At 40.0% G+C, this 13,457-nt stretch overlaps 2 protein-coding genes across 2 annotated transcripts in view; both read left to right on the forward strand.

The window, feature by feature from the left end:
* On the forward strand, positions 1-6,211 carry LOC106808909 (phosducin-like protein 3). The gene is made up of 6 exons (XM_014811826.1): positions 1-202; positions 2,802-2,943; positions 3,034-3,115; positions 3,401-3,544; positions 3,883-4,091; positions 4,514-6,211. The coding sequence occupies exons 1-6, from the start codon at positions 197-199 to the stop codon at positions 4,657-4,659; spliced, it is 729 nt and encodes a 242-aa protein (XP_014667312.1). The 5' UTR covers positions 1-196; the 3' UTR covers positions 4,660-6,211.
* A 543-nt stretch (positions 6,212-6,754) lies between these two features.
* Positions 6,755-13,457, forward strand: part of LOC106808240 (plastin-1-like) — a 32,613-nt gene continuing 25,910 nt past the window's right edge. Inside the window, exon 1 of the mRNA XM_014810872.1 lies at positions 6,755-6,899. Within this exon, the coding sequence (XP_014666358.1) occupies positions 6,834-6,899 (66 nt within the window). The 5' untranslated portion in view covers positions 6,755-6,833. The remainder of the gene's footprint in view (positions 6,900-13,457) is intronic.

Consider the following 13,457-nt stretch of genomic DNA (forward strand, 5'->3'; position numbering starts at 1 on the left):
GCTATAAATATTGGCGTAAACTACATTATGTTGTAATAGGGATTAAACATATAGCGTTTATGGAATCACTTTATATGACGATATAATGATTTCATATTACACCCCATACAAAACGTGAAGGCGTGTGTTCTTGGAATTTGATACTCTACTACCAGAATACATCGAGTTATTGTGGAAATACAGACACCCTTCAAACATGCAGGTAAATGTCGGATTTCTGTAAAATGGCGCACGTTTTTTCTGTAGTAACTCAGTATTTGTCTAAAATGTACTGTACAGTGTACTGTAAGTGTAATGTCTAGCGAAATCAAACTCTGAGACTGAGTTTCTAAAAATAACTTCGTCCGATCTTACTCTAGTCTATCTAGCTCCAGGAAACGGTCTTGCTAATCACTTTGTATTACAAGACCTGATTGTATGGACAATCAGTCGCACAGCCTCGTCGAGCTACGGCGTAGCCCTTTCGCTCCCGTCACAGTACAGAGCTAGTACTAAGTAGTAATAGCTGAGAGGGTCTATGTCCACCAGGGCCACGGTAGGTACTGCCGGAACGTATCCGTACCCTTGGTACGGTCTGGTATACCGGAACGTATCCGTACCCTTGGTACGGTCCGGTATACCGGAACGTATCCGTACCTTTGGTACGGTCCGGTATACCGGAACGTACCCTGGTACTATCTCTACGAGTCTAGGGAGTCGCCTACGCCTACTCTCTAACCCTAACCCTAACACTCGCAGCTAGGGCCTGCATGTACCTCCCACAGTTATACTCGGTCGGGTTTTGAACACATTCTAACTCTAAAACTGTTACGTTAAAAATTCTTAAAATAATTACATAAACAGGCAAGACGGTTGTCATTTTGAATACGAAGTTTTATTTCCTATCGTGATTCGTAGTTTATTTCAAAAGTTATATCAGCCAAAAGTTGCTACCACGCCCGCTAGATCGCCCGCGCCATATTGTCTATATTTGACCAGCCAGCATTGCAATCGAGTCAAGGTAGCAACTTTCGACTGATATAACTTTTGAAATAAACTACAATAGGAAATAAAACTTCGTATTCAAGATGACAACCGTCTTGCCTGTTTATGTAAATATTTTAAGAATTTTTAACGTAACAGTTTTAGAGTTAGAATGTGCTAAAAACCCGACCGAGTATAACTTTGGGAGGTATGCAGGCCCTAGCTGCGAGTAACCCTAACCCTAACCATATCAGATATTACCAGGGTATGTTCCGGCAGTACCCTGGGTGACATAGACCCTATGAGCGCTAGTATACATCAACCTATGTTGTGATCGGACGAAGGATGTTTACAGCGTGGTCGGCAACGCTGTAGTTCGTAACACAATAAAAAATCGCACTAACCGGCAACATAAACTAGTATTCTTTAGGCTTTAGCCGGCCAGCTCTCTCTCTCCCTCTCTCTCTCTCTCTGTCTCTCTCTCCCTTCCCCTCCCGTCTCTCCTCTCTCCCTCCCTCTCTCCCTATTTCCTCTTTCTCTGCCTCTCTCTCTCTTTCACTGTCTTCATGCCTATTCCTTTATTGTCTTCCTTATCTCTGTGCCTCCCCACTTCTCTGTCTCTTTCTCTTGCTCTGACTGTCCAACTTGTAACTTAATTTGCTCTCATAGTCTCTAGAGCTGTAACGATCCACCGAAATCAAATCGAATCGCGATTCTCTTCCCTCGATCCGATCCTCGATACTTTTTCCCGTATTTTCGATCCGATCCAACCCGCTAGTACTTCATACTGTGTGCATCGGCCGAAGCATGTGTGAGAAGCCCGATCTGATTGGTCAATAGTCCTGACTCGCCAGTCAGCTAATCAGCGGCTACAGCACATCGCTAATATGTTTACAGGGCTGCAGTTAGACGTGACTGCTCGCGTTACACTGCTTGTCGAGCACGGACCAGTCTAGGCTGCAGTTTCCTGAGTTTAATTATGAGCTTAAAGTTATTTAGTTAAATAAAATTGAGAAAAAAGAAATAATGTAATAGTTGGTTAAGAGTTTTTATTGCAAAATAATGAAAATATAAAAAATAAGATAACATTTTATTAAGATTTGGAATTTTCCACTTACCCAATGTGTCACCTTCTGCTACCAGTACTCTTTGTAGCAACCAATGTGCAACATGTTGTGGTTGGTTGAAAATTTAAAAGGAAAAATGAATGGTAACAGTGTGATACTGCAGTGAGGCTATTGACGTTCAGCTAGTACCGCTGACACATTTACATCAACAGTAGTTCTGTTTTAGCTACTGTTTATATAATGATATTACGGGGGTAGAAATTAACTTTTGAACAAAGGAGTCAAACAGACTCCCTGCCCTCAAAAAGAGGGAGCCCGCGGCAAAATGAGAGAGTCCGCAGTCTGAAGTCCAAAATTAAAGATTAGTTGCACGTCTGCCAAATTTTCTTTGGACATTTGCTGAAAAAATACGGTAATTCCGCGAGGCTGTGCTCTGGAACAAACTAGTTTAAGTTAGTATGGCAGAATTTTTCAGGGAGTCACACGGACTCCTGCATATGTCAAATCAGGGAGTATTTGACTCCGGACTCGCGTTAATTTTGCACTCTGATATTATATTACATACTAATTTTTACCATTCAGTATTTATATAGATATATATACGTGTGTGTAGGTGCGTCACGATTTATTTGTATTCCTTTCTTTAAAAAATTGTTTCAGTAACATGAAGAAACCCTTATAATAGTAATGAATTAATATGAAATTGATGCTTAAACCTGCAGAGAATTTATCATTTAGCTTGACTGTATAGTGCCTATTGACCTATTTTAGGACCCAAATGCTGACACGGAGTGGAATGATGTCTTGCGATCTAAAGGCATTCTGCCACCAAAGCAAGAGGCAGAAATCACAGAGGAGCAAATTCAACAGATTCTTGATCAAACTATTCAGGAAAAGGAAAACAAGAGTAAAGGTGAAAGAATGGTTGAGCACAAATTATTTTTAAGTGTAAATAAATGCTAGTTTAATTGGAACTAATGCTGGAATGTTGTCATATTTTAAGGAAAATCATATGAAGATATGGATCTTGATGAACTAGATGAATTTGAAGATGAGGAGGATGAACGAGTATTGCTACAATACAGGTAAATGCATGCATTTATAAAAATTTAGAGAAACATTAATTATAGAATGATTCAGTTTGAAATTGAATAAAAGGTACATACCATTGATGGTACAAATTCCACTTCAAATTTCTCTCTCTCCCTTCTCTCTCCATTCCTCCCTACTTCCCTCCTCCCTGTCTCTCTGTTGATATATCTCTATCTATTTATCTATTCATCTATATATCCATCTTATCTATTTATCTCTCTATTAAAGATTTGGATCTTGGAAATCTGTGACCCTGCATTTCTTGATATCTTTTACAGACAACAGCGTATAAATGAAATGAAGAAATTACAGGAAAAATCACGTTTTGGTGATGTGAGAGAGATCAGTGCTGAGGATTACACGACGCATGTGAACAAGGCAGGGGAGGGAGTATGGGTTGTATTACACCTGTATAAATCTGGGTAAGTGATGCAGTTTATTAAAATCTCAAAAATGTGAAATATGTTCCTTTCACCAAATGTAGCAATGTTGCTTGCAGGTATATCTATTTTAAGTTGCTAGTGGCCCATGCTGCTTAGTAGGTATTTCTGAGAGGACATTTTAACAGTACCCCACTAAAAGTTCAAACCCATATAGAAGTGCACTTCAGTATGAGGTCGGTATGAGCGCCCCTGCTCAATCTTTTTCTGTATAATCTTCTTTGAATTTATGTGATATCTACTAGAATTGTACAAAAAAGGGTAAATATATCAGTGAATATAATCACAACTAAATTTGAATATGCTTTTGTTTGAATCAGGATTCCGCTCTCTGCACTGATAAACCAATTCTTCTATGAACTTGCTGCAAAGTTCCCTTCAACGAAGTTCCTAAAGAGTGTTTCATCAACGTGTATACCAAACTTTCCGGACAAGAACCTGCCAACAATCTTCATCTATTATGAAGGGGAAATGAAGAAACAGTTTATTGGACCTCATACATTTGGAGGAATGAACCTGAAAAAAGATGGTAAGCTAAATCAACATTTGTCAACTGGTTGATGGCAACACTTAGTATCCAACTTAAAACAAGAAATTGAAATCAAGTTACGCTTTTAGAGATACTCAATTTATGGCAGCGTTGGTGCAGAAGTGTATAATTAGGTTTTTATAAATCTTGACGTGTGCTGCAAATATGGATGGATAGTTGCACTTTTTACTATAATCTTTTGCTCATTATTTAAAGTAATTTGATGGTAAGCATAATCTTTAATTGCTTTTCCTAATTTTGTTTCGTAAATTTGATTTTTAATCTTTTGATTAAATTTATATCATTTTTGCTATTTTAGATTTTAGTTGATTGTTAGTTATATTTTCATTGATTTGTTTCATGACTCATAATTTGTGGAAAGATAAAGGTGTGCTTACTTGTATACCTATTCTCCTGCACAGAACTAGAGTGGATGCTGTCAGAAATTGGAGCAGTAAAGACTACTCTTGAGGAGGATCCAAGGAAAAAGATTGTCGACATGATGGAATCAGCTGTGCGCGACTCCAGAGCGAGAAACGACAGTGACAGTGATGATAATGACTGGTAGATGGTAGCTGTAATGCTTACACAACAGGGTGTGAAGTTTAACAGAAATACAAGCAAGCAGTGTTGAATGAGAAATGTATTCGCGGCATGCCTATATCCTGGTTCTCCTGTAGTATATTTGCAACCATAAGACTACTCGATAATAAAATGAAGGAAATTCTAAACTCCTTTTCCGACCGTAAATGGTTGGTAACGGGGTATGGTGACCAGTATGATCAGCATAAAAAATAAACGTAATTTTGAGACTGGTTACAATTTTTGCTCAAATATAAAAGCCTTCTCATACGGCTATCTGAAACGGAATGCACGTACTATTTTTATTTGAAACGGGAAGGATTAGAAAATGGGGCAGTTGTTTTTATGCACTGGTGTATTCTTTAAAATATTGTTCAACTTTGAAAGTTTTGCAACAGTAATCCTGCTTATAAACATACAGTATCGGATTGGTGTTTTAAAAACGCTATTAATTTATTTAATAAGTAGTTACGATTTATTTTATAGTAACTAAATGTTGTAAAATGTACATTCTATTTCATCAACTCTGTTATGACAAGTTACTAACAATATTCATATTGTCTTGGCCAAAATATGCTGCATAAAATTAATTGAAAATATCAGATTAGCCCATTTAAATTAAAAGAGGATTAACAATTCTAAACGGAGGCAGTTAAACTTTCACATCTCTTCGCATACTGTTGAAGTTGTATTTTGTCTTGGGCAGCGTGATGCCGTTAGGGGTGCAATAGGGTCGCTCGCATTTCATTAGTAATATTGTCTGCAGATGGCAGCAGGGTATATGCATTTGTAAGTTTATAACTACGAACAATATACGACCAGTAGGAGTAAATGTAACAAATGTCACAAATAACGTTGTTTGTATAATCTCCTGATACAATGGTGCATTGTTACACAATGTTAATATATATATATATATATAGTAATATTATATGTTGACAACTTGTGTACTCATTGCATTTTGTACATGTAGACTATGCTAGTGAAATTATCTTAGTTTGCCATTATCCGAGCTAATTGTGTCTTTTCTATACATTGGGTTTCCTCTTTGCATGACATTCAGTTTTGGGTGAAATATTTTCCATAGATATCGAGTTGGATTTGATTTGATTGGGCAATCGCGTGTTAATGTTTTGTCGCGATATGTTAGAGACATTTTGTCATATTTATTCTTGTAGCCATTGTTACCAATCTCTGGTGCTACTAAAGGTAATTTTAATTATTAAATTTTTTAATCATTTAATTTACTTTGCACGGTAGTAAAAATATTGCGTAATTTTGATTATTATTAGATTTCAATGATTTCTTACATTTCACATTATCTTATTATTTATTTAATATAGCTATGTAAATATAGTAGCAGAAACCGTAAGAATATAGAATGTATACAAAATGTAGTGGCAGCATCATTTCGCATATCTAGTTTTTGTGCTAATGTGAGTTTTTGGTATAAAAACCAGCACAGATTGTGTATTTATACCTATCAGTCTGGGTTTAAATAAAAGGAATAATAAATATTGTTTTATACCGCATAATAATTGCATCTCTCAATTACTTGATTATTTTTGTGAACACGATACTCTGGATTGGTAATATCACATATCATGAACCTACAGTTATGTTATTCGGAAGTTCGTGAGATGAACGTTTTCAAAACTAGTTATACCATATCTGAGTGTAATCAAAAGTTTCTCGTGAAATGTTCTATGTTATTATGTTTGCCAGAAATTGCACATTTGTTAGCCAGAAGTGGATATTAATAATTGAATGCTGCTGAAAACCGTTATTTTTGTGCACAGTTACGTGCGTGGTCTGCGTGCGGTGTACTTGTGCGTTACAGATGAGCATTTGAATGGAATTTACAGGAAATTATCGGTAATAATAGGCGAAAGACAGTAGCGAAACATTAAAACTTTGGTAGTAAATACATTTCATGTTTATTTACCATAATTTTATTATTAAAACGTGCCAAGTGTCGGTGCGACGGTGGTTGTTACGGTTCAGTGTAGACTGTAGTGTGACTTGTGTCCAGTGAAGTGAAGCGTGTGTCAGGCTCATGTATCGATTGTGCGTGTCAGGCATTCGCGTAGTTGTGTGAGTAGGAGGTCGAGAGAGCCAGTGCGTAGCGACCACCAACACGTCGCCACACATACACAGAAGATGGCGGAGCATTCGTTGCAGCTTACGGCTGATGAGAAAGCGGAATTAGCGGAATTGTTCGACACAGTAAGTGTTTTACATCAACAGTGTAGTCGTGGTTTCGTTTTGTACATGTAGTTTTGAATGTTCGCAAATTTCGTCGAATGCGAGTTCGAGTTACGTTTTGTTGATATTCTTGTTGCTGCACTCCTAATTCCAAAGTCCGAAAGTTATTGGGAACGCAGCAGTCTGTAGGTACGATAATGTATCCCTAGGTGAACAGAACCTGTTCATGCAGGGCTACATCATTTTATCTGTCATGCTGGACTGAGCGTCCTTCTAGAGTTCTAGGAATAAAGCTAGAATGACAATGTAGCAGGAGAGGTGTGTTGTGGCGTGTTCACTTACACGATTGCATCGAAGTGCTGTTAGTGTGTTACACAATATCTGACAACAGTTGACTATTCATGTGCGCGTAAACCTGCTTATTCATAATGATATAGGACGAGTACGTGAGAGGTGTCTTATCGAAATCTAATCTAAAAGGACATTTTCCCACATATTTGAACTGAAGAGTCAGTTTGACTCGTCAGTTTATGGTGAAGAGACAGGAATTCTAGAGTGGACCTAGCCACAAGTTTCCTTCTCGTTGGCGAGAGGTCCTATGCCGTGTAATGGCCCTGTCACACCTTGACGACTTACCAACGAAAGCCAGCTTATACCGACGTATGAAAAATTTGGTGAATACGCTGGCGTACGTCGAATAAGTTATGGGTAAGCTTTGTATAAGTTAAGAGCACGCTGAAGCACGCTGGTATACGTCGTAGTACGGTGAGTACGTCGGAACAAAGCTTACCGATAACTTATTCGACATACGCCAGCGTATTCACCAAATTTTTCATACGTCGGTATACGCTGGCTTTCGTTGGTAAGTCGTCAAGGTGGGACAGGGCCATAACAGTCGTAGAGCCTGGTCGGTTTAGAGTCAGTGGACCATGTGTTACGAACTTAGCTTTGTACTATTTTTGAGTGCATGCAGTAGGAGTTCCCTATGCTACCTTCCGTCCTTTGACAGTCTGACTACTATGTGTATCTAGTCTAGTATTGGAGCACATAAGTGATGTTATTAGTGTTATTATTGGTCTTGCTGCATGAGAAGTTGAGAACGTTCCTGTTTTAACACCAGATACATTCCTAATTATGGTTATTAGCAACCAGGATGAGCAGTGGCATAATGGTTAGAACTTAAAAATTCATGTTGATGGGTTTGTCGTTTGCACCTGCCTGGAATGCTGTTGCTGTGTCTTCATCCAAGGCACTTTATTTCGTTTTTGTTTCAGTTTACACCAGTTGTAAAATTGTGTACAAAGTGAGATAGATGGGTGTTAATAATCAATGCTTGCACTAATTAAAACCATTGGTTTTAATTGAGAAAAATAGAACCACCCTCACAACACATAATCAATCATTGAAAAGGTGAGCAGGTCATTTTTAGGAACTCCTAAACTTTACCACCATCTCAGACTTCACTGAGTATTCCATAAACTGGAAAAGGCTAATGCCTGGCGCACATTGCCGAAAATTTTCCCAAACAAATGTTCGTCCAAACAAATGTTTTTGTCTGGCAATGTGCGGGTGAACAATTGCTGAGCGCACATTGCCGAACATTTTCCCAAACAAATGTTCGTCCAAACAAATGTTTTTGTCTGGCAATGTGCGGGTGAACAATTGCTGAGTGCACATTGCCGAACATTTTGCAGCGAACAACCTCGTGGCGGCGTCTAGTAGCTGTGTTGTAAAGAGTCACGTGATCGGTGCATGATTGGGCACAAAAATCATGTGACCACATATCGTGCTGCTATTGGTTACTACTTTACAAATGTTCCTAGAATTGTTCGACATTCATCGCACATTGACGAACATTTGACGAACAATGTTCGTGATATCAAACATTTCTGATCTTCAGAAACATTGTTCGGAACAAATGTTCGGCGACTTTTTTCACCGTACATTGCGAACATTTCATGGAACATTGCTACGATAATGTTTTTGAGCAAAATGTTCGGACGCGACTTTTTTTCACCGTACATTGGGCGACATTTCCATGGAACATTGCTACGATAATGTTTTGAGCAAAATGTTTGGCAATGTGCGCCGGGCTTAAGGCTGTACTAGTCCTACAAATCAACTGTAACAGACGAAGCAAATAGAAATAGTAAAAGAAATACCTTCTCAGTAATGGTAAAGAACCGGTAGCAAGACAAATCCTCATAGAAACAAATAAATTTGACCCTGGACACGCTCCACGGATAGATTGTGGTTTTGTTATGAGCTATTCAACCTAATAGTAATACTAGTGATAAGTAGAGGGAAGAAATCGCCCATTGGAGCAAAGGATACATAACTAACTTCTAAAGGTTGGAGAATCATGGTTTACAACGGTTATAGGAAATTAGTAGTCTTACCTTCGCGCCGAAAGGATCATAAACAGTGTTTATGCTTGAAAGAGTTTCTGGCTTGAGCAGGAGTTAAGACAATAGTGTAGCCAAAATGAAGACACCAACAAGCAAGCTTCAGCCAAGATCAATCTGGCACCAAGACTAAATAATATGCCGCGCAACTCAGTAGAGCAACCATCGAATAGAATTCAGCCTTGTATGGCAAACTTTTGTGGATTTTGAACATTTGATATCCTAGAGAGAGATACGGAGCCATAGACATAACTAGTAGCCTACAGTAATGTAAACTCAACAGGGAGTAGGGGAGTAACCATCTACTGGGTTACCTTATAAGGTGTTGACTGTGGGTAATATGGCATGGACTGAGCGTGGGTTTAGCATCGTCTTTAGCATGGGCGTGTCGCTGTAAATGATTGGCCTAGGGGATGTTTTGCTGTTGTCTTCAACACAGGCACTTTATATCGCAAGTTGCTTGCAGTTGACAACGTCACACCCATTTACAATTTTAGATACTATACTATGGCCAATGTTAAGTGATCCAGCCTTGAATACAAGAGGCTCGAGTTAAAATTTTGGCAAAATTAATGTAAACACCGTTTTCAGGTGCCGCATAGGCAAGGCACTCCTAATGCGCCAAACCAGCTATCGATAATACCCTGCAGGGAAGTGACATAGTGGTCGTGTACTCGCCTGTAGCAGAGAAATGATCAGAAGGTTTATAGGCACTTGTAATCAGATTACCCTGCCCTTGTGAGTGGTGTCATCAGTCAAATAGTATATTGTTTATAATTGATTTTTGGTTTCAACCTCAGAGTTATGGGTGCCCTGCATCTTTATTGCGTAGATTTTTATTGACTGATCATTCACTGGCTTTGCACAAACATTTCAATGACCGTTTGATAATGTAATGTACAGTACTCGTTTCCTAATGTTAATGTAGCGGTCTCTGTGCTGAGAGTACCCTTTACTCAAGTCGGTTGCATTAGGAATGATTGAATATATTATCAAGCGTACATAATAGTTAGATTATGTACTGAAGTGCCTTATGTGACTGATACTGGTGACTATGTATTATGTAAGTACTCTTGATATTATGTTAAGCATGGTGTTTGACACAGGTGAGGGTGGAAACGAAATAACAGCCCGAGTGTAATTCACTAAAATGTCACAGGCACGGCATAACATGTATTATCAGGAGTTAATAAAGACAATTGCGTCCTTTAATTAACTTCCTGCGTAATTATCTGTATGCAATATATCTTCAATGCAATTTATCGTATAATCATCTGTATTGCATCATATGCATCAATTCATCTGTAATGCATCTCTATATGTTAGATTGTTCATCATAATGGAACTGTGATTCTAAGAAAAGTTCAGCTATATATTTTTTTGTGGGCAGTACATTAAAAACTCCCTAAATGTCGATGGCAAGAAAATGCGAAATAATCTATTAATATTGTAGCCACTATCGTATTCAGCAGAGCCGTACTGTGTCAAATTTGGCTGTCTGTATATATGCACTGACTGAGGCGATAAAGCTGGTGTTATTTGTTAAATCGCGGGTCAGAATGCGGAATAAATATCAAGGAGTGTAATCAAATTTTTGATACACTCCTGATCATATGAGGAACGTGAAACTTTTGGTAGTTAGTTTGTAAGCCTATTAGATCGCCTTCATTAGATAAAACGCGTGCGTCGGTACTATAGCCTGGTAACATCGGAGACATATCTTCTTTAGCGGGATTTAGAATACTTTCTATAGCTTTTTAGTGTGTAGAACTAACTGGCGCTAAGGGGTCGTTGGTCGTATCAGGTACTCCACATATCATGTTACACAAAGTGGTAGCGCAGAGCTTTGTTACTATAGTAGAAGTGACCGGCTAACCGCTACCCTAACCCTAACCACCCTAAACGCCAACGTAAACATACCGTCCTATAAAAATATAACATAATACGGCCTGAGTAATACTACACAAGCCTAAAGACTAGCGCTCTCGGGTAGCATAAATATGATTGTCGTACCTGATAGCGACAACGACCCTTCGTCGGGGCATACATGGGTCATATGTTTACACGATAACGGTATAGAACGTTACTGTCCTTGGTGTCGCTTTCATTGTGTATTCTACCGGCAGCTACAGTATAAAGGAGCATGTAATATTTGCGCATCGCTTATGGCAAAGTGTGACGAATGCTACAGTAACTGGCACTGTGTAGTTAATAAGTACATTACCTTATAGCCAAAAAACGCGTATTAGTTTGTCCAATATTACACTAGCTAATGTTACCTAACGCAAATGTCTCATTGAACATCCGGTAAATCTCCGAGTAATGCTGGCGGCCACACGCTATTTATTGCAACAAAATAAGGCATCGATCTTCGGGTTCGCGTGACCTCACATGTTGGCTACAAGGATGTTGAGCGAATCGAATTGGTTTGTCCGGGTAATTGTTTGGGCCTAGTGAGGCATATCGCTTTTTCACATATTAATATGTTGGGCTTTGTAATCTCAAGACCTTCGTATATTCAGTTTATTCCCGCCGAATCCCAAAGAGTAATAACTAACGTACGGAATGCGGCACTCAGACCACAAAGGATCGAAATCGCCACTAGACGGCGCCGAGGTCATAGACGTGCGAGCAAATGTCCCGGTGCACCTATAATCTGATATGACACGCCCAACAGGCGTCGAGAGCTAATAAAGATAGTGGCCGCGGCTATTGGTGACTAAGGAGCGAGCCCCGCGGGAGGCGAAGCGACCCGCAACTAGGGGCTGTCCTGGCGGGCATGCGCCCTCTCCCGCGTGAAATTCTTTGAAATCTACAAGGTAAATGGTGGGCTGCTGGTGCAATTCTGAGCATTGTTGAATTTCGCAGGCAAAAAAGTGTGTTCAGCAGCTAGCACACGTAATTTAGAAAAATACTATGATGATTTGAAAGATTTGTTGCTTTAAGCATAGAATTAAAAATATTCAATAATGACCAATAAACTATCCAAATTTATTTGTTCTCACTTTAAGCAAGTGGAAAATAATATTTGGTAAAGACTTTCGCTGAAATAGTTCCGAGTAGTACGGGGGAGCAGAGGAATGTGTGCGCAGAGTTCTGCGATCATAAAATTTTATAGGCCAAGGTTGACGCTGCCAGGTCGTGTAGCCAGGAATTTGACCGCAGGGGGGGGGGGGGTTTTCTAAAAACGCGTAATACATACCATGCGAGGCGCAGCCAGCGAGGAGGGGTCTGGGGGGCCCTCGCCCATAGAAAATTTTTGAATTAGACCGCGGCCTCAGATGCGTTTTTCTTGCGCAGAGCAGGGGGGGATTCGCTCCCCTGGAAGCCGTCGCGCGCGCCTGTACACGCCGCTTGACCTGACCTGCATCTGACCCTGGTCTCCGCTTATAGGGGCCTAGATTACAGCGTATATACATGATTATATGTACCGGCCCAAAAGACGGTATAATCTCAATTTGAACGAATTTTGGTTACGGCGAACATTTATGGCCGTGAAACAAAAGGTGCCAAGGCGGGGGTCGCGCCGCGGCCTGCACCGGCGGCCAGTTCCGACGGCCCTTGACACCCCGAGCCTGCCGGTGTAGCGGCGGTCATACGCGCCGGGTTCTCGGGTAAGCTGTCACACCACACGGCAGGGATTTTATTTGGACGCGCCGGTAGGGATGTAGACATTGGACATTTCTTAGTAACGCAGACAGTGATCCTTGGAACAAAAACCCTAATACGCGTTGTTGGCTATAAGCGTATATGTACTTGGGTATTAACATACACCAAGGTGCCAGTTACCTGTGGCAATATCGGTTAAAATTACCAAATCGGAATCATGGTCGTCTATGCCTTTAAGATGAAGGGGGGTTCAAGTGGCGTTGTCGTCTGACAGGTAGCTACAGATGTGTACCGAGGTAGCGTATATGTTATATCCACAAGTGTACCCGCAGACGCCTGTTTATCCTTGTACGGAGCCAGATTTATGCAGATATGTAGCAGGACTGATGTTTCGCATGATAAACCGTACCTGCCCCTGAGTTATGGAGATCAAATGAAGACCGGTCATGGAGGAGGGAGTAGAGCAGGCAGGAGGAGGAGGAGGGAGAATGGGAAAGGTGATGGAGTAGGGGAGAAGGAGCAGAAGGCAGGAAGGATGAAGGAGGGAGGAGGTGATGGCAGCCAC

Source organism: Priapulus caudatus, unplaced genomic scaffold (genome assembly GCF_000485595.1).
Source record: "Priapulus caudatus unplaced genomic scaffold, Priapulus_caudatus-5.0.1 Scaffold13, whole genome shotgun sequence".
NCBI lineage: Eukaryota > Metazoa > Priapulida > Priapulimorpha > Priapulimorphida > Priapulidae > Priapulus > Priapulus caudatus.

Bases quoted from the DNA above. Each gene is read 5' to 3' on its own strand.
- LOC106808909 (XM_014811826.1), top strand. The intron at 2,944-3,033 runs GTGAAAGAATGG...TCATATTTTAAG, and splicing joins AAAGGAAAACAAGAGTAAAG to GAAAATCATATGAAGATATG. The intron at 3,116-3,400 runs GTAAATGCATGC...TATCTTTTACAG, and splicing joins CGAGTATTGCTACAATACAG to ACAACAGCGTATAAATGAAA.